The sequence below is a fragment of the Aulonocara sp. 'chitande type north' Nkhata Bay genome, linkage group LG17 (genome assembly GCF_057382095.1).
Source record: "Aulonocara sp. 'chitande type north' Nkhata Bay isolate Kocher_YH1m ecotype deep benthic linkage group LG17, A_spYH_male_GT1.1, whole genome shotgun sequence".
Taxonomy (NCBI): Eukaryota; Metazoa; Chordata; class Actinopteri; order Cichliformes; family Cichlidae; genus Aulonocara; species Aulonocara sp. 'chitande type north' Nkhata Bay.
This window is the reverse complement of record NC_141360.1, coordinates 1,790,293-1,812,321: the sequence shown is the minus strand read 5'-3', so window position 1 is coordinate 1,812,321 and position 22,029 is coordinate 1,790,293. Positions and strand designations below refer to the sequence as shown.

General features: G+C 42.5%; 2 protein-coding genes and 1 long non-coding RNA gene across 4 annotated transcripts; 1 reads left to right on the top strand and 2 right to left on the bottom strand.

The window, feature by feature from the left end:
* Positions 1 to 4,092: 4,092 nt before the first annotated feature.
* On the top strand, positions 4,093 to 5,196 carry LOC147309413 (uncharacterized). The gene is made up of 4 exons (XM_086269860.1): positions 4,093 to 4,224; positions 4,460 to 4,626; positions 4,749 to 4,947; positions 5,047 to 5,196. Exons 1-4 carry the CDS (start codon positions 4,093 to 4,095, stop codon positions 5,194 to 5,196), a joined length of 648 nt encoding a protein of 215 aa, XP_086125986.1.
* A 1,521-nt stretch (positions 5,197 to 6,717) lies between these two features.
* Positions 6,718 to 11,899, bottom strand: LOC147309412 (serine/threonine-protein kinase pim-3-like). Of its 2 annotated transcripts, XM_086269506.1 has the most exons (10): positions 10,970 to 11,899; positions 10,339 to 10,575; positions 10,088 to 10,213; positions 9,870 to 9,964; positions 9,684 to 9,731; positions 9,381 to 9,599; positions 9,111 to 9,291; positions 8,854 to 9,024; positions 6,982 to 8,764; positions 6,718 to 6,900 (listed from the first exon to the last, which is right to left on the bottom strand). In XM_086269506.1, the coding sequence occupies exons 1-9, from the start codon at positions 11,028 to 11,030 to the stop codon at positions 8,673 to 8,675; spliced, it is 1,230 nt and encodes a 409-aa protein (XP_086125632.1). In that variant the 5' UTR covers positions 11,031 to 11,899; the 3' UTR covers positions 6,718 to 6,900; positions 6,982 to 8,672. The 2 variants fall into 2 exon arrangements, with proteins under 2 accessions (XP_086125632.1, XP_086125631.1); XM_086269505.1 differs by lacking the exons at positions 9,684 to 9,731; positions 9,870 to 9,964; positions 10,088 to 10,213; positions 10,339 to 10,575; positions 10,970 to 11,899 and having other exon boundaries at positions 6,719 to 6,900; positions 6,982 to 7,116; positions 7,683 to 8,764; positions 9,381 to 9,616.
* A 17-nt stretch (positions 11,900 to 11,916) lies between these two features.
* On the bottom strand, positions 11,917 to 17,292 carry LOC147309411 (uncharacterized). Its single transcript, XR_015125751.1, has 4 exons — positions 17,079 to 17,292; positions 16,778 to 16,864; positions 12,955 to 13,028; positions 11,917 to 12,469 (listed from the first exon to the last, which is right to left on the bottom strand). It is a non-coding gene; the product is annotated as an uncharacterized LOC147309411 (long non-coding RNA).
* Positions 17,293 to 22,029: the final 4,737 nt, after the last annotated feature.

Below are 22,029 nucleotides of genomic sequence, written 5' to 3'. Positions count from 1 at the left end.
CTGTCGATCTTGTATGTCCTCCTGCGGCAACATCTCTGTGAAGCTGATGCCTTCTTGCTTGCAGGTTGAAGAATCTTTGGTGCGCCTCCACAATTCTTCTTTAATTCGCCTCTGTGTGAATAGAATAATGATGTTTCTGTTTCTGCCATCAACTTGTTTCCCTAAGCGGTGGACAATATCAACAGCCTCTTCTAAGTTCAAGTCAGGGGCAATCTTCTGAAGCGTTTGCAAAACCTTCACTCTAATGTTTTCGTCTTTGTCTTCCTTCACCCCTTTCAGTTTTAGGCACCACCTCATTCGGTAGCGCTCTTGTTCTCTCACTCTTCTTTTCAAGTCTTCGTTTTCTTTAAGCAGCAGTTCATTCGCATTTGCCAGTTTAACAACTTTCAGTTTGCAATCAGCTATCTCTGCAGCGTTAAACTCTACAGCCTTAGCCAAGCTGGCAACCATAGCTGCACTTTGTCTGTTTTGTTCCTTGATATCCTCCAGTTGTGCTTCAAATTTTTTGTCAAGTCCCATAATGGCTTCAAAAATAGTTTTATTGGAGATATCATCAACCTTTCGTCTCCCTGTGAGGTGTCATGCCGAGCAGATATCAGAATTGAGTTCAAGCAAAGTTGACTCTTTTGGTGATTACAGTTTGTCCGGGCGGGCTGTGCGTCTTATTTCATCTGCAGACACGTCGTTGGATGAGGAACAGCTCATGTTGGCATCAGTGGCAGTCAGGATGGCGGCATCTTCCAGAGGGAAGGTCAGGTCGCTGGTCTCTCTGAGCAGGACGCTGTCCACCAACAAGCCCGGTTCCACGGCTGGAGATTACCCTCCTCCGGCTGAAGCCCCCGCTTTTCCCCCGAACAGCGAGCCAGCAGCGGCGCCTCAGCGGAGACCCAAAAGCAGCGGCTGCTCCGTGCTCCTCTTCCCCAGTCAGGGCAGCCAGTTTGTGGGCATGGGCAGAGGACTTTTGAAATACCCCAACATTAAAGAAATGTTCACCATAGCCCAGAAGATCCTGGGTTATGACCTGCTGTCTCTGTGTCTGGAGGGCCCCGAGGACGAGCTGCAGAAAACCCCAAAGTAAGTGCCAGATAAATGTCTGGAAAAGGACAATAACTGCAGGTCCTGCCTTCTTAAATGTGGCCATTTTATCTTTTTTAAAAAAAAAAAAAAATACTGCTACAGTAATATTAATTTATATTTAAAATGTGCGCACATTATGTATGAAGGTGTGGATGAATGATGCTTGTTGTAAGAAAGCATTTTGAGTGCCCAGTAGAAGAGCATCTTTCAAATGCAAAGTTTCTCATTTCAACTTTAATTACTGCACATGATTAAGGCCATAAGAGTAAATAAGGCTTCCAACAGTGGTTATTTCTTATTATCATATCTTATTTTTATTGGTTTTATCAGTAGATTGTTGTTTCACTCCCACCAAAAACATCACCGTAAATAATCTTCTGATTCTGAATGACCATTTAAAAAAATAAACAAATTGTTCTGAGTTAATTTCAGTTACGGATGTATCAGTGACGTAAATGATATATCGGTCATAATCGGGAGGCTGTTACATTTTTATTTTTTTTTACTTGTTTTGACTTGTCTTTTCTGGGGCGATGAACTTTGCAGAAGGTAGAAAGATTTCTTTTTTGGGGTCTTTTTGTGCATTTGTACAGTGGCGTGTCTAGAAAATTTTTGTTGGGGGGGCCAGGTAGGGGCACAGATTTGGAGAAGGGTGGCAGATGTAATTGGCAGATAATGTTAAAAACAATTCTACCAACCGTTAACCATAATTCAATAACCCTGTAAACCTAATAACCGTAACCTTATTAGAATGAGATTTTAACCACTACGGTGCAAAGTGTTTAGATACTGTGTTGATTAAGTACAAGAGATACAATCAGTCAGTGTTTATTCAGCATTCAAGGACATCAATATTTGCATAGTATTTTACTGACATGTAGTGCACATGTGTTTTGGGCAAAAACATTTTTGAATATTAAAATACGAACATTTTTAACATACAATTGGCAAATTAGCCAATTCCAATGCAAAACCAATGCCTGTTAAAAAAAGAAAGAAGATAATCTTCTCACAAACTGGTGTTTGATTTTGAAACAGGAAAAAAGTGGAGAAACAACTGAAAAGACTAACATTTGAATAAAACCTGAAAGCAAGTAAATACTTTATATGCTGCCTTACTTTGGTAATATTGAGAACAACACTGGCTGATGATGAAATGCAGTCAGCTGGCATGGTGACACTGCCAGTATTAACCTGCAGGGCTGGACTGGGACAAAAAATTGGGCATTTTCACTACAGATTGGCCCACCAGGTATTAAAGCCATAAAGCCTTTGAATGAAAACAAATGCTGTTGTGACAGTGATGTACAGTCTTTTTGGTATATGTATGATTTCTATACATTTTACGTCAGATAAAAACTTTCTTCGCAAGATTCAGATAATTATTTAATAAAAGCGAGATATTTTAAATGAGAATAAAAAAGAAAAGTATTTCTTTATGCCCTCCTCTCCCTGTTAATGCCCTACCTGCCCCCCTGGCAACACTTTGCTAGACCCGCCCCTGCACAGTTACCAGCTGTCAGCTACATAAAAAAAGGATCCTGGTGTTATTTGTCTCTCAGAAACAGTTCATAACTTCAACTCATTCCTGTCACCTAAAAGGTAAACCTGTTTCTCCATCACCTGTTCAGCTCTGATGGTTCAGTAAGGACATCTCCTGGTTTCATCTTCATGTTTCCCTCTCACCACATATCCAAACCGACATCATGACCAGCAGCTTTACAGCTGTGGCTCCAGCAAACATTCTAACTAAATAAATTCTAACAACAGCTGATCAAGCTTAAACGTGCTGCTGCTGTTTAGCGCGACATCTGCTGGTTTCCTCTTTCTGGCTCAAAGTGGGCGATAAATAAACAAGAGAGACGATCAGCTGATCATTGATCAGTTTCATGATTGAAGTAGCAACAGGAGAGAGAGGAGAGAGAATGAGAGGAGAAGAGGCAGCTGTGCAGCGTAAAGACAGAATAAATCCAGTTTTGTGTCTTTTTCCATCCTAGCTGAAGTCCGGGACAAACTGCGTCTCTTCTCAGCTCAATACCAAACCCGTAATATTTTCTATGAATGAGGGACCATTCCATTTTTAAGGAGCTGTTGGCAACTCTACTAACTAACCTTATGAATAAAATAAAGTTCACTATCAGTAACATCATAGCAACCGAACATCTGTATAAACTTGTCATGCTAGCTCACACAGTATGAGGTATTGTAACTGACTGTAAAAAGTCAGCACAACGAAAATAAACTCCACCTAAACTTGGTTTATATCTGACCCAGATAGACTGCAGCTCATAACTTCTTACCTGAAGTTCAGTTCACCTGACACTCGGACTGGTGGCCGCCTCGGGGCTCTCCTCCTGCTTCCCCTTCCCTCATCCACCTGCTGGCCTCTGTGGAAGCCCCGCCATAGCCACCACCAAACCACTGAGTTATTTTTACACATCGACCTGCATCTTATAACTCATAACTCTTATGTTAAGTGGGGGAACTTGCACAATCGGTGGCTAACTAAATACTTTTTTGCCCCACTGTACACTCACTGGCCAAATTTTTGTTAGATACACCTGTTGAGCTGCTCATTAGGTCAAATACCTAATCAGCCTATCACATAGCAGCAGCTCAGTGCATTTAGGCATGTATACATTAATAAGATGACCTGCTGAAGGTCAAAGGGGATTTAAATGACTTTGAACATGCATTGTTGTTTGTGTCGGACAGGCTTGTCTGAGTATTTCAGAAACTGTACAACCATCTAACCGGTTTATAGAAAATGGTCTGAAATGGAGGAAATCTCCTGTGAGCAGCACTTCTCTGGGAAAACATCACTTGTTGGTGCCAAAGATCAAAAGCGGAATGAGCAGATTACTTACAGCTGTAAGGAAAGCAACATGAACTCAAATACCCACTTACTTCAACCAAGTTATCAAGAAGAGCACCGCTGAAAGCACAATACGTTGAACCTCTAAGCTGATGGCCTAGTGTCACCTGCTGGATAGAGGTGAAAACACAAAGCAAACAATGTCTCTTTCATCTGTTTCACAGCATGCACGGGAACTGGAAACTCGCCGAAGGGAGGCAGAGGAGAGAGAGCGGAGGAAGCAGAGGGAGGTGCAGCTGGAACTGGAAAGACAGCTGAAAGAGGCTGTGATGGTAAAAAAAAAAGTTTTCCACTTGACACCAATTATGTACAGAGTCTTTTCTCCTTGACTTTGATCTTTGAGAACTCCAGCAAAATGTTGACTGTCATTATAAAATTCACACCTAGTCTTTAATGATTTGGAAAAATGGTTATGACAGTCCAGGAAAAGGTAATTCAGGAATAGGTCAGTTTATACCGCTCTGTTGGTGCATCTGTTTATGTAGCTGTGTGTGTGTGTGTGCATAGATAAAAGACAGCATGCAGGCTGAGATGCAGGTGAAGGAAAAGGAGGCTGAACAACAGAAGAAGAGGATCAGGGAGCTGGAGCTGACACAGCAGCAGCTGGAAGTTGCCCTTAATATGGAGATCCAGGCTCGGCTGGAGGAGGAGAGGGCCAGACTGGAGCTTGAGCGGTAACAATGGATTTCTAACTCTTATTATGGCCCTTTATTATTTTATTTGTGATGGAGATCTGAGATATCCATGAGAAGTATTAACATTTTCAGTTGCTTCTTCCCTTTTTCCCCTCCTTCAGGTTGCTGCAGGCTGAAGATGAAAAGAGGAAACATTTCCAGCTCCTCCAGGAGCAGCAACGTACAATGCAAAACCTCAGCCCCATACAGGAGCTGTCAGATGGCAGTCCCGATGAGGACACCCCCTCAGCCCTCAACTCTGCCTCTCAGGAGCTCCAGGATCTGCAGGCATCTCGCCAAAGAAGTCACCAGCGTCTGGAGGTGAACAAGTTTGTTTTGACTGGCTTTGTGAGCAGCATCTTATTTAGTGCTCTTCTAAAACAACACTGATGAAGATGCCTGCATGATTTTTGTTTCCAGGAGGTTCAGGAGAGGCTGAGGAATGCCAGTCAACAGGTACGGCACTGGAACATCCAGCTGAACCGACTGATGACCCCCATTACTCCTGCAGGTGCGGTATTCACTTTGCCTCTTTGCAGCACAGACTTCTGGAACAGAGTGTTAGTATAGTTAATAACAGTGTAGACCAGGGGTGTCAAACTCAAATACACAGTGGGCCAAAATTCAAAACTGGATCAAAGTCGCGGGCTAACTTTAATATTTATTGAAATATATTTATTCCTCCAGATATAAGAATGAACCTTTTCTTATGGACTCAAACACATTTTGCTGAAAAACTGAATATGGAACAAGCAAAGCTTAATACTAAACAATATATATATTAGCTGTATAATACCAGTAGGCCAGCTCTAATAGTAATTTGGTATGGCTTCGCGGGCCAAATGTAATTAGGTTGCGGGCCAAATTTGGCCAGAGTTTGACACCTATGGTGTAGACCATATAATCTGTCAGATAATTGCATTAAAATGCTACAAAAGGCACCTACCCCCAAACATGTCAAGAGATTCATTCAGTGACTTGAATGAAAGAATCTGACTCACCTCAAGTTAATTAAAATTAAAAATAAATCTTATTATGATTTAAACACGGAAATCTTAAAACGAAAAATAAGCGCATGCACAGTTGTTACAGGCTGCAAACATGTTTTATACTGCTTTGAAGTCTGGGACAGCATCATAAGAGGCATAACTGATCTCACCATAGTCCCATGAAGACTCAAGATGAGTGTTTTCATCTTGGTGTTTTGAAATCAGGCATGATGAATGAAGGGAAGAACTGTCTGTGAAGGTTCTCAGTCGTTCAGGTCATCGTAGTCTAAGGAGCTTGGAAAGAAAAGCATCTGGACTTCTTTAAGTTTCTTGAAGAGCATTTCACCTCTCATTCAAGAAGCTTCTTCAGTTCTCTGAAGAAATTCTGAACTGAAGAAGCTTCTCAGATGAGAAGTGAAACATCTTCAAGAAACTTAAAGAAGTCCAGATGCTTTTCTTTCCAAGCTCCTTAGACTGTAGTTAAACTTCACACACTGGACTTGTCAGTCACACATCCTTCGCCAGTAGGCATTCCCAGAATGATCTTTCCCCTTCTGACGCTTAGAATGACCAAATATGTGCAAAATGGACAATTCCACATGCCACCATGTCAGTCTTTTATTAAATATGACATGAAACAAATGACTGAGCCATTAAATTTGTCACAAAGGTGTTCACCTAATTCCAGGCAAATGGAATAGACTTCTATGGGACCATAAGTCTTTTTGCACTTTGACATTTGTTTTACTTTTCAGATCTGTAACCTATAACTTTTATACTGTATGTGTTTTGATCATAGGAGTCTACTTACTTACTTTTAGCACGTTTAGCAGATGATGTTGGCTTCTTTTTTCAGTACTGGAGCTTCCTGCTCATTGAAGACTTTTCTAAAAGGAAATGCTTAATCCAAAATGGCGTTTTAAGGGCTTGGATTAATGTCAATTTCAGCAAATATTCTTTCTTATGTTAAAAGAACATGGATCTCTGTCAGTGATAACTTCTGACTTTATAACTCAAATTTTAAGAGAGAGCTTCACTGCTAAGCTCTCATCTGTGTGGGTGTCACGGTTCGCTTGAGGACTCACACGCAGGACTCAGAGGCACAGTCTGTATTTATTACAGTTCCACCAGGTGTATATACAAACAGTGCAGGGGATAGTGCTATATACAAAGCGGTGACAGGGAAAAGGCTCTGGGGAAATCCAGGTAGGGAAAAGACACTTGCTCCTCTTCTGACTCTCTCTCCAAACACCGCTCGGGGGATGCAGAGTCGGGTCCAGGGGATCTATGTACAGAAGGAAACACACGTTAGAGGTTTTGCACAGGGAAGCAAAAGAGAACTTGCTCAGAGCCGGGCTGCACTGACGCGAGTCACACACAACGATCCAGTGATGAGTAGAAGCCACTCCCTGGCTTAAATGCTGGCTGCACTGATGAGGCCCAGGTGTTTCCTCCTCAGAGGGGCGTGGGCCGAGGGCGTGAACCCACCATGAGTTCCGCCCTGGCGAGAGAGAGAGAGAGAGAACACTACTAGTCAGCGGCCTGCTGATCCCCTGGCCGTGACAGTGGGGTTCAAATCCCTTATTCAGATTAAGATTTTATGTGACATTACATTGGCAAAAATTAAATTTACTTGAATAATGTGAGTATTGGAGTAAGTACTTGAGTAGTTTTTGAATAACTTTAATTTTGTAATGTGCATATTTTATGAATAATGATGTTTCAATACTTTAATCTACTGAATAAGTAAGAATTAGACTTAATAATCTTTTTACTTTAAAAAGGGAAATTGTGTACAATCTTTTATTCTCCAAAATGCACATAATAAAAATGTTTTGGGGAATGTATATGCTTTTTAAAAACCAATTGCTTCTTACTTGATGCATGCTATAACTTTCAGCAAAACTGAACTAAAATGTGTTAACAAGCTTACCAAATAAGAAATGTTTTGCACCAAGGCGTTAAAGAAATGCTAAGAAAAAATGAAAATACTACGTTGCAACCTGTGTGTGTGTGTGTTTATATATCTGTATCTATATAGATATAGATATATATGTGTATTCGTACCCTTTTTTCATCATCTAGTTTCCTGTGCCAGATCTTCTACTGATCCACTGAGGCAGACATGTAAAAAACATGAACTAAAGCATATTTCTGTATATAAACAGGACTTTAAATCTTTATCAACAGCTACTTTAGAGGAAATTCTTCAATAAACTGCAACCAAAGGCTCAACTCAGAGGACAAAACCCAACCTGTTATAAATAGTGTGACAGCAAACTTTCTCTTGTGTAAAGTTACAAATAGGAGTAATTATCCACAGAAGCTTTTATACATAATGAAGTTATAATTCGTCCTAATTTAAGCTATATAGTTCCCTCTGTGATAACTCTGCTATGAATGCCTCTTATTAACTTTTATGCTTTTACAACCCACTATGAGCAAACACTCAGCAACAGTGGGAAGGAAGAACTCCCTTCTTGAAGGAAAAAACCTCTGGTAGAACCAGGAAATCTGTCTAAACTAGTTGGGGGTTAGAGCAACAGATGCAAGTCTTCAGATCATTTGCAGTGTGACTGTCTTTGTGCACACTTTAACCTGATTCAGTTTTCTTATTTGTCAAAATGCACCATGGGTAAAAAAAAACAAAACAAAACAAAATAGTAATGAAGGAGAATCCTCAGCAAAGATGAATTAAACAAGTTTTATTTTGATCCAATTTTACTTTAAGTAAAACACATCTTTATTTGATGACTTTAATGTCATTAAATAAAGACAGTTTTGATGGAGCTCCTGACCCGGCCCAAGCTCTCTATGAAGACGAGGAAAAACTCCCCAGGGGGCCAGATCGATGGGAAGAAACCTCGGGAAAGCCCATTCAAAGAGAGATCCCCTTTCCTGGGATGGCTGGGGGGGTTACAGGAAGTCCGAAAAAGCTAATTTTTTATTTATTTATTTTTTAAGATTGACCCATTCCTGTCCAACAGAAAAAAGAAAGGAGGTTACCACAATGTATCACACTTATATGATAAGGTGTGAATTGTGTGTTTGTGTGTGTTATCTTAGCCAGGGGTGAAGCTGGAGCTCCTCCAGTGTTGGGCGCTTCTCCGGGGCTATAGTTAAACATGCCTCCAAGAAATTCTGGCATTCTTGAAAGAAAGAAAAGATCAAAAAGATGAAGATGATAGTTCTAGTGATCCAAGGCATCAGTGAATCTGGAAGTGTGAAGTTTTCTTACCTGTGGACAGACGCTTTTTGATGCTCAGTTTCTTTGCGAGGAACCTCTCGGTACTAAAGTGCCGTGCATGAAGCGCTTCATACAACACCACTCCCATTTGCCACACCGTGGTGGGTCCACACCTGTAGCAGCTCCTCCTGTACCACTCGGGAGGGGTGTGAAGAGGAGTGCCTAACAAACAGACACAATTACAATTTCTTCTAAAACAAAAGACACAAATTGTTACATCTGTGAAAAGCAGGAGCAGAATATGTTACCATAGAAGACGCGATACAGAGATCGCTGTTTAACAAAGCAGCTCAGTCCAAAGTCAATGATGCGAACTCGAGGCACATCGGAGCCGGTCTCAATCAGAATGTTTTCTCCCTTGATGTCCCGATGAAAGATGTGTTTATCCTCAAGTTCCTTTACAGCATCAACGAGTTGCTTCAGAATGACCTGGAAAAGATGAAAAACACAATAATGAGTTAATGCTTTTCTGCCTTGATTGAATGCTGTACAGTCTAAGGCTCTCCCAGTCAACCTACCTTGGCCTTGTCCTCTGGTAAGGTTCTTCCATATTCTGCTTTGTATTTTTGCAGGTCCACAGCGGGGACAGGTCTCTCCAGCACCAGGATCAGCTCTTTGCCAAGGTCGAACCACTCCAGCAAGGACACAGGTGCTGATATTCCCACTGACCCTTCTGCTTCACCTGCAAGTTTAACCATAATGGCCACTTCCACCGAGAGCATCTTCCCGCTTTCATCCTGAAATATTACAACAAAGTGGATGATGAGGAACGCCGCATTCAATCCAGTAATGTAAAACTAATTCAAGTGTTGGACGCTTACCGCCACTTTGCAGTAGACTTTATTTTTGGGAATGTGTTTGATGGCAACCTAGAAGACACAGAGCATTGGTGAGCATTTCCTCAGTATGACATAATGAAAGGTGGAAACACAGCAGACGTCTCAGTTTACGATATTATCCATTATCTGCGTTACTGCCTGTCTTACTACCATCATCTGAACACTTACTGGAAAACGATCTTCTATCCGGTAGCCAGAAAACACTGCTCCGCAGCCTCCTTCTCCGAGCTGGTGCTCCTCCACATATCTGGCTTGGAATTCACCTGAACAGACAAAACAGCAAATCTTGTTTTATTACAGCTGTGACACAAATTACTCTCCTCTGTAGCCTAAATGTTCCTTTTGCCCTTCCCCTGAATATAAAACCCAAGCTGCTTGCTACTTACGTTTTTGGTCTGCCACTGATTTTTTGTCCTGGTCCACATTCCTTTTTTTTTTCTTGGGTGACTCTCTATCGTCTCCCGTGGCCTTTCTTTTGCCATTTTTTGCGCACACCTGTTTGTTGTTCAAGTCTGGAGATGTGGAAAACACCAAAAGCACATCAGCTCACTGGATGATAGACACAAACACTAAACACCAATATCTTAAACCTAGCAACCACACTTAATCTACCCCCTTATTCAACTAATTAGCCTACCTTTACCAGAGTCCAACGAGGAGGATGCTTGCTCCTTGTCACCGCTCATATGGTCAAGAAGTTTAGCCCTCTTTGCTTTCTTTGTTGTGTCCTCTTCATCTTGCACAACCTTGCGCTTCACTCCTTTGACCACATCTGAGCTGGTGGAAGGACCAGCCTGCTCAGCGACCCTCCTCCTTTTCATTGGGGTCTTCTTTTCAGGACTGGCCTTTCTTTTAGCAGTCCTGCTCTTACGATCTATAAACGACAACAACACAGTGGTGAAAAAGAGTCCCCGACATCAAGACTGGAAGCAGTTTGATGGCAAAGAATTTGAAATTGCTTTTGCTTAAATGATCACAAGTTTAATCTTGGGATGAAAAAAAAAAAACTGATCAGTGCGAGTTGATACTAGGTTTACTAAGTCTTAGATCTTGATGGCACTTGTTGGTCTGTTTTTACTGTTGAGTCCAAGAATAAACTTATTACATTATTTTACCAAAAGACCGGTAACCTTTCTTTGATTAGACATCTTGTATTAAAGCTATTTTCAATTAAACATATGATTCAATTGCTCCAAAAATGATTCACACAGTGTCAACATTTCTAGGATTTGGATTTTACCAGGATTTGATTTTATTATTTTACTTACCTTGATCTCCCGAATCTTTCTTATCGGCTGGAGTGGCAATTTTTCTTGTTTCCTTTTTCATTGTAATTTCGGAGACCCTTTAAAATCGAAAATGTAAACCGTAATGAGCTAAGATTGAGTTAATACTCCTTCAAATGTGCACCCTTCAAATGCTTGACTTTTCTAACTGAATTCTGTAAGTGAGCTTTATAAGTAAACTCTGGAAACTACGGCAACACAACATAGAATCTTGCCTTTCAGTGACTTCACTGACTGCCAGTAGTTCAAAGTAGTTTACAGAAAAACACTGGCAGACAAAGCCATAATATTTCATATAATTCAATCATTTCATATCAATTAAACAGTTTCTTTCATTATCTTTCATCATTTGTATAAAGACCTCATCTATGGATGACAGTATGAAGATTTGTGGTTGACCACACACATTATAATAAACACAGTGTCAGCTACATTGTCATCTGATTTAAAGTATTTATTATGTACATTTAACTGTCATGGTAGTGAGTCTGTGACCCAGTGTTTTGTGTTTGTTCATTTATATTCATTGATTATTCTTATGTATGTTTTTGGTTCTCTTTATTGTTTTCTTCTTGTGTTATATTCTTAGGCTTTAGGTTTCTGTTACTTTGCCTTGCCCCTGTGTCCCACGTGTCATGTCTAGTCACTCTTGTTTCCATGTTCCCCAATTTCTCCCCAGTCAGTCATGTCTCTGTGTCAACTCTGTGTCTTTGTAAAAGTCTCTTGTTTGCTGTTTTACTTTGATAGTCATGTGTGCTGTGTTAGTGTTTTCATGTCTGTGAAGGTTCTCAGTCATCTAGGTCATCGTAGTCTAAGGAGTTTGGAAAGAAAGCGTCTGGACTTGAAGTTGCTTGAAGATGTTTCACCTTCTCGGATGAAAAGAACTTAAACTTTGCTTGAACGTCTTCAAGCAACTTAAAGAAGTCCAGACGTTTTCTTTCTGAGCTCCTTAGACTATGTTAGTGTTTTCAGTTTTCCTTCCCCATGGTCTTGTTGTTTGTGATTTCTCGCAGCTGTGCTCTCATCCTGTGTCTTATTCCCTCATTTATCCCTCTGTGTATTTAAGCCCATTGTTTTCCTCTGTTTGCTGTTGGGTTATCTGTGTATCATCCATGACAATTAAATGAAATAGCAAATGCAACTACAATTTCAATGAGATTCATTCCTGGCATTCTACTGCGGTGGCTGAAAGTAGACACCAAGCATTATCACTGTAACTGATGTAAATATTGGACTTGGAGGGGATTCGTCTGATAGACTGATGCAAACATTACTGTGAGGAAATTTTTGAATCTCCCAATTTTCTTTTTTTCAGAAAGAAAGAAAGTTGGTTACTGTATCACATTTGTATGGCAAGATGTGAATTCAGTATGCGTGTGTGTTTGTGTCAGAGAGGAGTTTATCTGAGCCAGGGGTAAAGCAGGAGGTCCTCCAGCATTGGGCACTTCTCCAGGACTTTGTTAAAACTTGTTTTCAAGACGTCTGAAATGAAAGAAGGACAAGAGATATCGAGATGATAATTCCAGTGATCCAAGCGATCACATTGATTTTCTGCAAAATTTTCTTTTTGAGAGTCATTCGGCTGGGCAGGGGGTATAACACATCTGCAATGCAGCAACATCTGCTCTCTGGGCCTGTGTGAGAGTGTTATCTCAATGGCGGGAATGAGGATGTTGGAATTTGGCATCTCAGGCACCAACTCATCTCTTTCCTTAACCGGGCTCACCAGAGATTGGTTTCAGCCTCTCTCCATGCTTTAAGGAGGTTGAGTTGATAAATCTGACTGGCCCCTCCCCTGTCTGACCCTATCTCTTCATAGTCAACACCAATGTTCTCACCGTGTGACCATGAACGGTCCTTACCACTTGGCAAGTAATTTCGAGCTAGAAGAAGGGAGTAAGACAAGCACTTTATGTCCCTGTTAAAATACAACTACATTTTATCAAATATCACTAAGCAGTCCTTACCTTTAAATACAGCCTGGTTTCTTTCTCTTTCTTTCTATATCTCTGAGTGAAGTTAGCTCTCATTCTTTCTCTTCCTGTGAAATACAGCAAGTAGAGCTTTAGATAGCAACACACTGTGACACAGTTAGTGTTTGTTGAGGTGATAGAAATGCTGCATTTGAAATTACCTGACACAACATTTTACTCCCTTTTATGTTCACTCCTTTTTTTCTGAAGTACCGCAAATTATGGGCACGTGGGGTTGTTCTGGTGTTGTGCTAAAAATAAATAAATCAAAACTACAGTACATGGTTTGTTCTTTCATCTCTTTTTATGCGACATCCTCTACTGATTAAAACGCGACTGCCTTTCACTGTTTAGGCTCAAATCTCATTGTTTGAAGGCCTGCAGTGACGTGAAATATTAACTTCCCCCAAATGCGTTAAACCCAAAGTAACGAGTTTGTTTTGAAAATATACGGAGTGGAAACTACAGATATTTGTAGTTTTGCACGTCTTTCTTCCTCCACCAGAGGCCATAGGCGCTGTCGATCTTGTATGTCCTCCTGCGGCAACATCTCTGTGAAGCTGATGCCTTCTTGCTTGCAGGTTGAAGAATCTTTGGTGCGCCTCCACAATTCTTCTTTAATTCGCCTCTGTGTGAATAGAATAATGATGTTTCTGTTTCTGCCATCAACTTGTTTCCCTAAGCGGTGGACAATATCAACAGCCTCTTCTAAGTTCAAGTCAGGGGCAATCTTCTGAAGCGTTTGCAAAACCTTCACTCTAATGTTTTCGTCTTTGTCTTCCTTCACCCCTTTCAGTTTTAGGCACCACCTCATTCGGTAGCGCTCTTGTTCTCTCACTCTTCTTTTCAAGTCTTCGTTTTCTTTAAGCAGCAGTTCATTCGCATTTGCCAGTTTAACAACTTTCAGTTTGCAATCAGCTATCTCTGCAGCGTTAAACTCTACAGCCTTAGCCAAGCTGGCAACCATAGCTGCACTTTGTCTGTTTTGTTCCTTGATATCCTCCAGTTGTGCTTCAAATTTTTTGTCAAGTCCCATAATGGCTTCAAAAATAGTTTTATTGGAGATATCATCTTCCTTCGCTGAAGATTTTGTTCTTTTCTCCTCTGGCGGTTGTTTTCGTCTCCCTGTGAGGTGTCATGCCGAGCAGATATCAGAATTGAGTTCAAGCAAAGTTGACTCTTTTGGTGATTACAGTTTGTCCGGGCGGGCTGTGCGTCTTATTTCATCTGCAGACACGTCGTTGGATGAGGAACAGCTCATGTTGGCATCAGTGGCAGTCAGGATGGCGGCATCTTCCAGAGGGAAGGTCAGGTCGCTGGTCTCTCTGAGCAGGACGCTGTCCACCAACAAGCCCGGTTCCACGGCTGGAGATTACCCTCCTCCGGCTGAAGCCCCCGCTTTTCCCCCGAACAGCGAGCCAGCAGCGGCGCCTCAGCGGAGACCCAAAAGCAGCGGCTGCTCCGTGCTCCTCTTCCCCAGTCAGGGCAGCCAGTTTGTGGGCATGGGCAGAGGACTTTTGAAATACCCCAACATTAAAGAAATGTTCACCATAGCCCAGAAGATCCTGGGTTATGACCTGCTGTCTCTGTGTCTGGAGGGCCCCGAGGACGAGCTGCAGAAAACCCCAAAGTAAGTGCCAGATAAATGTCTGGAAAAGGACAATAACTGCAGGTCCTGCCTTCTTAAATGTGGCCATTTTATCTTTTTAAAAAAAAAAAAAATACTGCTACAGTAATATTAATTTATATTTAAAATGTGCGCACATTATGTATGAAGGTGTGGATGAATGATGCTTGTTGTAAGAAAGCATTTTGAGTGCCCAGTAGAAGAGCATCTTTCAAATGCAAAGTTTCTCATTTCAACTTTAATTACTGCACATGATTAAGGCCATAAGAGTAAATAAGGCTTCCAACAGTGGTTATTTCTTATTATCATATCTTATTTTTATTGGTTTTATCAGTAGATTGTTGTTTCACTCCCACCAAAAACATCACCGTAAATAATCTTCTGATTCTGAATGACCATTTAAAAAAATAAACAAATTGTTCTGAGTTAATTTCAGTTACGGATGTATCAGTGACGTAAATGATATATCGGTCATATTTATTTTTTTTTACTTGTTTTGACTTGTCTTTTCTGGGGCGATGAACTTTGCAGAAGGTAGAAAGATTTCTTTTTTGGGGTCTTTTTGTGCATTTGTACAGTGGCGTGTCTAGAAAATTTTTGTTGGGGGGGCCAGGTAGGGGCACAGATTTGGAGAAGGGTGGCAGATGTAATTGGCAGATAATGTTAAAAACAATTCTACCAACCGTTAACCATAATTCAATAACCCTGTAAACCTAATAACCGTAACCTTATTAGAATGAGATTTTAACCACTACGGTGCAAAGTGTTTAGATACTGTGTTGATTAAGTACAAGAGATACAATCAGTCAGTGTTTATTCAGCATTCAAGGACATCAATATTTGCATAGTATTTTTACTGACATGTAGTGCACGTGTTTTGGGCAAAAACATTTTTGAATATTAAAATACGAACATTTTTAACATACAATTGGCAAATTAGCCAATTCCAATGCAAAACCAATGCCTGTTAAAAAAAAAAAAAGAAGATAATCTTCTCACAAACTGGTGTTTGATTTGTTGTTTGAACAACACTGGCTGATGATGAAATGCAGTCAGCTGGCATGGTGACACTGCCAGTATTAACCTGCAGGGCTGGACTGGGACAAAAAATTGGGCATTTTCACTACAGACTGGCCCACCAGGTATTAAAGCCATAAAGCCTTTGAATGAAAACAAATGCTGTTGTGACAGTGATGTACAGTCTTTTTGGTATATGTATGATTTCTATACATTTTACGTCAGATAAAAACTTTCTTCGCAAGATTCAGATAATTATTTAATAAAAGCTAGATATTTTAAATGAGAATAAAAAAGAAAAGTATTTCTTTATGCCCTCCTCTCCCTGTTAATGCCCTACCTGGCCCCCTGGCAACACTTTGCTAGACCCGCCCCTGCACAGTTACCAGCTGTCAGCTACATAAAAAAAGGATCCTGGTGTTATTTGTCTCTCAGAAACAGTTCATAACTTCAACTCATTCCTGTCACCTAAAAGGTAAACCTGTTTCTCCATCACCTGTTCAGCTCTGATGGTTCAGTAAGGACATCTCCTGGTTTCATCTTCATGTTTCCCTCTCACCACATATCCAAACCGACATCATGACCAGCAGCTTTACAGCTGTGGCTCCAGCAAACATTCTAACTAAATAAATTCTAACAACAGCTGATCAAGCTTAAACGTGCTGCTGCTGTTTAGCGCGACATCTGCTGGTTTCCTCTTTCTGGCTCAAAGTGGGTGATAAACAAACAAGAGAGACGATCAGCTGATCATTGATCAGTTTCATGATTGAAGTAGCAACAGGAGAGAGAGGAGAGAGAATGAGAGGAGAAGAGGCAGCTGTGCAGCGTAAAGACAGAATAACTCCAGTTTTGTGTCTTTTTCCATCCTAGCTGAAGTCCGGGACAAACTGCGTCTCTTCTCAGCTCAATACCAAACGCGTAATATTTTCTCTGAATGAGGGACCATTCCATTTTTAAGGAGCTGTTGGCAACTCTACTAACTAACCTTATGAATAAAATAAAGTTCACTATCAGTAACATCATAGCAACCGAACATCTGTATAAACTTGTCATGCTAGCTCACACAGTATGAGGTATTGTAACTGACAGTAAAAAGTCAGCACAACGAAAATAAACTCCACCTAAACTTAGTTTATATCTGACCCAGATAGACTGCAGCTCATAACTTCTTACCTGAAGTTCAGTTCACCTGACACTCGGACTGGTGGCCGCCTCGGGGCTCTCCTCCTGCCTCCCCTTCCCTCATCCACCTGCTGGCCTCTGTGGAAGCCCCGCCATAGCCACCACCAAACCACTGAGTTATTTTTACACATCGACCTGCATCTTATAACTCATAACTCTTATGTTAGCTCCCCTCAGTAGCATACTGTCTGAAATATTCGATGGTTGCAAAAATTCTTTAAGTGTTATTTTTTTCCTTGGGATTCTAATTTCACCGAAGTTTACTAAACTCAACAAACTTAATATTACTTACCGGGACATTTATTCTGTCCTCATTTTCTTTCACCGAAAAATTGTTTCCTGCAGTGTTGTCCTTCGTGCTTGGCTCTCCTACCTTTGCTAACGTGATGCGCATAGCGCAGAAGCCGATGCTGCATTCACTTACACTCGGATATCTGAGCTTCACCGTGAAAACATAATCGTACATTTGATATTTGATTGAATTTTATTGTTTTACCTTTGGGGTGGCCAGTCTGGTTGGGGGGGTGGCCTGTGCCCCCCCAGGCCACCCCGCTGGACACGCCATTGAGCTACGGTTGTAGCCACAGCTGCCCTGGGGCAGACTGACAGAAGCGAGGCTGCCATATCGTGCCATCGGCCCCTCTGGCCAACATTAGTAGGCAAGTAGGGTAAAGTGTCTTGCCCAAGGACACAATGACCAGGACAGAAAGCCCAGGGATCGAACCGGCGACCTTCCGGTTACAGATGCGATTCCCAACCCCCTGAGCCACGGTCGCCCCGTATTTAGTTTTAAAGCAAGTTACAGGGCTTTTCCTGCCTTTCTGGAGGGATTATATTTCACTAAAAAACGATCTAATATGCATGTCCACATAATTATGCATTATTATAATTATAATATATTAAAATATATTAAATATATTTTAATATATTAAAAACACACGCTGTATTTTAAAGAACATACATTAAGAAGCAGATTATATTAGATTTATATTTTAAATAAGACAAAATTTGGATTTTACAGCAGTAAAATGATTGTATCTCTACAGTTTAAAGATGTAATAAGCTTTGCCCTGCACAGAGTGGATAGTGAAACAAATGGAATCATCATAAATACATTATTTCATATTTATTACTTCCCCCTCCTCATTGCTTTATTATTGTAGCTCTAGTAATAAATATGTAAGGATTCTGGATCAGCACAGTGATGCCCATAGTATATACAGTATTCTGAAGAAGGTCTAAAATATCACTGTGTGTGCGTGCATGTGTGTGTTTTATTTAGATGGATTTTTATTTTTATTTTTTTATTTTTATTTTTTTCTAAATGACATCAGAAACAGCAGTATGCGACATTACGTGATGGCAGAGCTTCAGTTCATCCTTTGTCATTTTTTTTTTTTTTTTTTTTTTTAATAAATAGGACAGGGGGAATGAATGAGAGAAAGAGGGGGAGAGAAAGAAAGAAAACCAAAGGGGAGAAGAGACGGTGAGAAGGGGGGGGAAGAGAGAGAGAAAAAAAAAAGAACTCCTGGGTCACCTGTATGGAGAAAAAAAAAAACAAACAAAAAAAACAAACAGAGGAGACAGCAAACAACAAAGAGCAACATAATAATAGAGAAAACAAAGCACCATCACAATAAACTAGCTAGTCATAGATATCAGTATTTACTAAGTAATAAACGATATTGTGCAGCACGCAAGATAGACAGCGCACAGTGTGCTTTGAGGCAGCAGCCAAGAAAGCTTTAGTCCGCGTCTGTGAATACCCATGTGTGCATACCTGTGTGGATCAGCATGCTTGCATTCCAAAGGTTTCTCCATGTAATGATCTGCTAGGGAGTGTGGGGGGGCCACAGCCCCGTCCTCCAGGGTGTGAAGCGGGTATGGAGGAGATCAAAACTCCAGACATCCAGAGGCCCCCAGAATACAAGAGACCAAGGAAGACCAACAGAGGGGCAGCCGCGCCACTGTTCCAGTAAGAGCTGAGGAGAGTCCCAGATGAGGGCTCGCCCAGCAGCCGCGGAGCAGAAGTCAGGGGGAGTTGCAGTGACGCGCCCGTGAGCTCCGCCGGCCCCCAGCTGTGCCTGAGTGACCGAGCCCCAGGCCGAGAGGCCGGGGGCACCCCACCTCCAAAGGGGCCCGAGCGAGCCCCAGGCCCCAGGCCCCAGGCCCCGACAAGCGGCCGCCAAGGAGTGAGCCGGTGTGTACCCGGACGCCCACCCCCAGACCCAAAGAACCACCAACACACCGACACCTGAGGGAGTCCGCCACCGGCAGGGGAAGTGGTGGTAGGGGGAGATAGGCCTCCAAACCTTGGAGGGCCTGAGATGTCCCCAGAGAGGTGGCGTCTGATACCCAACCTGACATATAGACACAGACATACAGGCACACACAGACACAAACATCCATTCCCACCCTCATGCTCTCATATGCACTCACTCCACACTCAACCAACGTGGAGACAGACATAAAGAGACGCTGTACACACAATCACACTCCCCAAGCGTACTCTACAAACCGGGTCTAGGTACCCTTGCCCCTGGAGGGGGGAATTGCACCCAGACCCAGGTGGTGTTACCCTTTTCCCTGCGGTGGGGAGAGGCAGACCGCCCCGACTCCGCAGCAGCAGGGAGGCCCCACACCCCAGACCGCAGTCGGACGGCCAACTCCTCCTACTAGCCCTCCCGCTCCAGCAGGCCGCAGAGAATGGGGGTGAGAGAAGACTCCAAACCTCCCTCCACCCGCTCATTGTAGTGTTGATGCATGTGTGTTCTAAGGTGCATTTAAAACCCAGGAGGGCATGGAGCTACCTGCCAGAGAGCAGCAGGTAAGCGCATAGTCCCTCCTGCTAGCCCTCAATGACTAAGTGTATTTAAAATTGAGAGGTGGGCAACGACGCCAGGGGTGAGGTATACACCCTGATGGTAATTTGGACTCCGTGATTGTGCCCACCCCCAAGATCCTATATGTATGTGTAATGAGAGTGTGAATAATGTGAATGTCTAAGTTGTGGGATAAAATTGAGGCAGAGGCAGCCAGAAGGGGACAGAGGGGGGGGGGGGGGGGGGGGTAGCCTCCTCTGCACCCTGGTGACATACCCCCACTCCAAGGCCCTGCATGTGTGGGTGGTTGTGGAGGAGCGGGAAGAGGGAGGCAGCTGGAGATGGGGAGGGAAGGAAGGGAGGGGCAGGTAACCCCTCCCTGGGGCCAGCTCCCCCGCTGACCCCAGTAGGTACTCCCACCCTCCGCGACCCGCCAGGGAAGGGGGGCCCAGGCCCATCAGACCCAGTGCAGTAGCGCCCTCCGGCTCCACAGAGCCCTGGACAGTCCACCCAACCCCACCACAGAGAAAACTGCACCCACCCCACCATCCACACATCTTCCAGACTACATAAGACGGTAAACGCCCAGGCTGAGATCTTCCTCCATCTCTCCTAGATGGATTTTTAAAAAAAATATTACTCATGATATAACATTGTGCAGACATGGCTGGTAAGGACATGAGGAGGAAACAGCAGGAGCTGTGTGAGGCTACTAAAGGCAGTGCTATAACATTTTTCTGTCATCATTTTATTTTAGATGCTGGAGTTGTTAGGTGTGGATAATTAGATTATAGTTTATTGCAATAGCAAGTTGTGCCTTGTTCTCACATAGCAAGTGGAGAGTGATATATGAAATGATGGGATGGAAGGAAGAAGAGAAGCAAAGAGTGATTCACAGGCAGAGCCTAAGCGCTGTCACCAATCTTTGCATTTTGTTATTATCTCATGACACTTGTTTAATCAGCTACCATCTCTCCTGTGGACTTTTTAATGTCTACAGTCTCAGATCAACACAGCCCTGCCCTTCCCATATTAGATTCTTGATGAATGTGTGTTGTTGTTATTCAGCCTGGTTCAATGTGCCCCTTTTTAACTTTGAGCACCCGCCCCTTTAAACCTCTCTGCACGGCCCTGCGTACTGGTCCAGGTCTGTGTGGGTGAACATATTCCAGTCTGTGTTTTTAAATCTGTCCTGGAGCACTGCCTCTGTCCCCTCTGGCCACACTTTAATTGTCCTCACAGCAGGTTTCACACGTTGGATGAGTGGTGAATACCGAGGTGTGAGGAACAGGGAGAGATGGTCCGATTGTCCAATGTGGGGGAGGGGTGTGGCTTTGTAGGCTCCAGCCAGGTTGGAATACACATGGTCTAAAGTCTTGTCTCCTCTGGTGTGGCAGGAGACATGTTGGTGTGGTTGAGGTCGCCAGCAACAATAAAAGCAGCCTCGGGGTGTTTATTCTGGTGTTTGTTAATGGCTGCAGAAAGTTCTTTCATGGCCAACCTAGCATTAGCGTCGGGGGGGGGGGGGGGGATATACACGGCAGTGAGTATGATAGAGGTGAGTTCTCTGGGGAGATAATAAGGTCTGCATTTGACCATTAAAAACTCCGCATTAGGTGAGCAGTGACTCTCGGTAGTAGTGGAGTTCATGCACCAAGCATTGTTAATATAAATGCACAAACCTCCACCTCTGGTCTTGCCGGAGGCATCTGCGGCTCGGTGTGTGTGGCGTCCTGCTAACTCGATAACATTGTCCGGGCAGCTGTTGTTCAACCATGTTTCGGTGAAAAACATGACATTGTTAATGATGTTATTCATAATAATAACATAATAATAACATCATTAAAGGCAGTGCTGTTTTTATCACTGTACTGGAAAAAGTGCTCTTATACTAATAGTAAGACTTTAGGCTGACAGCATGCAGTCTGTTGGGCAGCTTTAAGACGGATTGCACTGCCCTTTGCCGCTTACAGGAATAAATGAGTGCTTGATCTGCCAGCAGCCTGTGTCAGTTTGAACCTGTGCTGGCCAGCTGTTTGATTAGAGCCTGTTCTACGTGGGAGTTTGGGCAGGTGCACAGCAGAGTAGATATTTTGGGCTTTTTCAGTGTTTGTTTGACAGATACACAGAGAAAGGACAGGAAAACGTATTTTTGGTTTTTCTGATGTGAATTATGGTCAATATCTTTTTCAGAGGTCCACAGTTTAGCTTTTGGCAGAATTTATGACAGTAACTGAATCTACACAGAGATAAACATGTATGTATACTATGAACATGTATGTATAATTCGCTTAAGTCATTCACAATCCCAGACTAAAGCAACGTATAACGAGCTCAATGACCAATAACCATGAGAAGGACGAATTCCCACGCGTGACCGCGCCGGCAAGGAGGTAAAATAAGCACCACGGGAACGCGCAC

Coding starts and splice junctions, on each gene's coding strand:
- LOC147309413 (XM_086269860.1), top strand. CDS start 4,093: ATGTCTCTTTCATCTGTTTCACAGCATGCACGGGAACTGGAAACTCGC. Junction 4,225..4,459: donor AGCTGAAAGAGGCTGTGATG/GTAAAAAAAAAA, acceptor GTGTGTGCATAG/ATAAAAGACAGCATGCAGGC. Junction 4,948..5,046: donor GAAGTCACCAGCGTCTGGAG/GTGAACAAGTTT, acceptor TTTTGTTTCCAG/GAGGTTCAGGAGAGGCTGAG.
- LOC147309412 (XM_086269506.1), bottom strand. CDS start 11,030: ATGAAAAAGGAAACAAGAAAAATTGCCACTCCAGCCGATAAGAAAGAT. Junction 10,576..10,969: donor GAAAGATTCGGGAGATCAAG/GTAAGTAAAATA, acceptor TGTCGTTTATAG/ATCGTAAGAGCAGGACTGCT. Junction 8,765..8,853: donor CAAAAAGCGTCTGTCCACAG/GTAAGAAAACTT, acceptor CTTTCTTTCAAG/AATGCCAGAATTTCTTGGAG.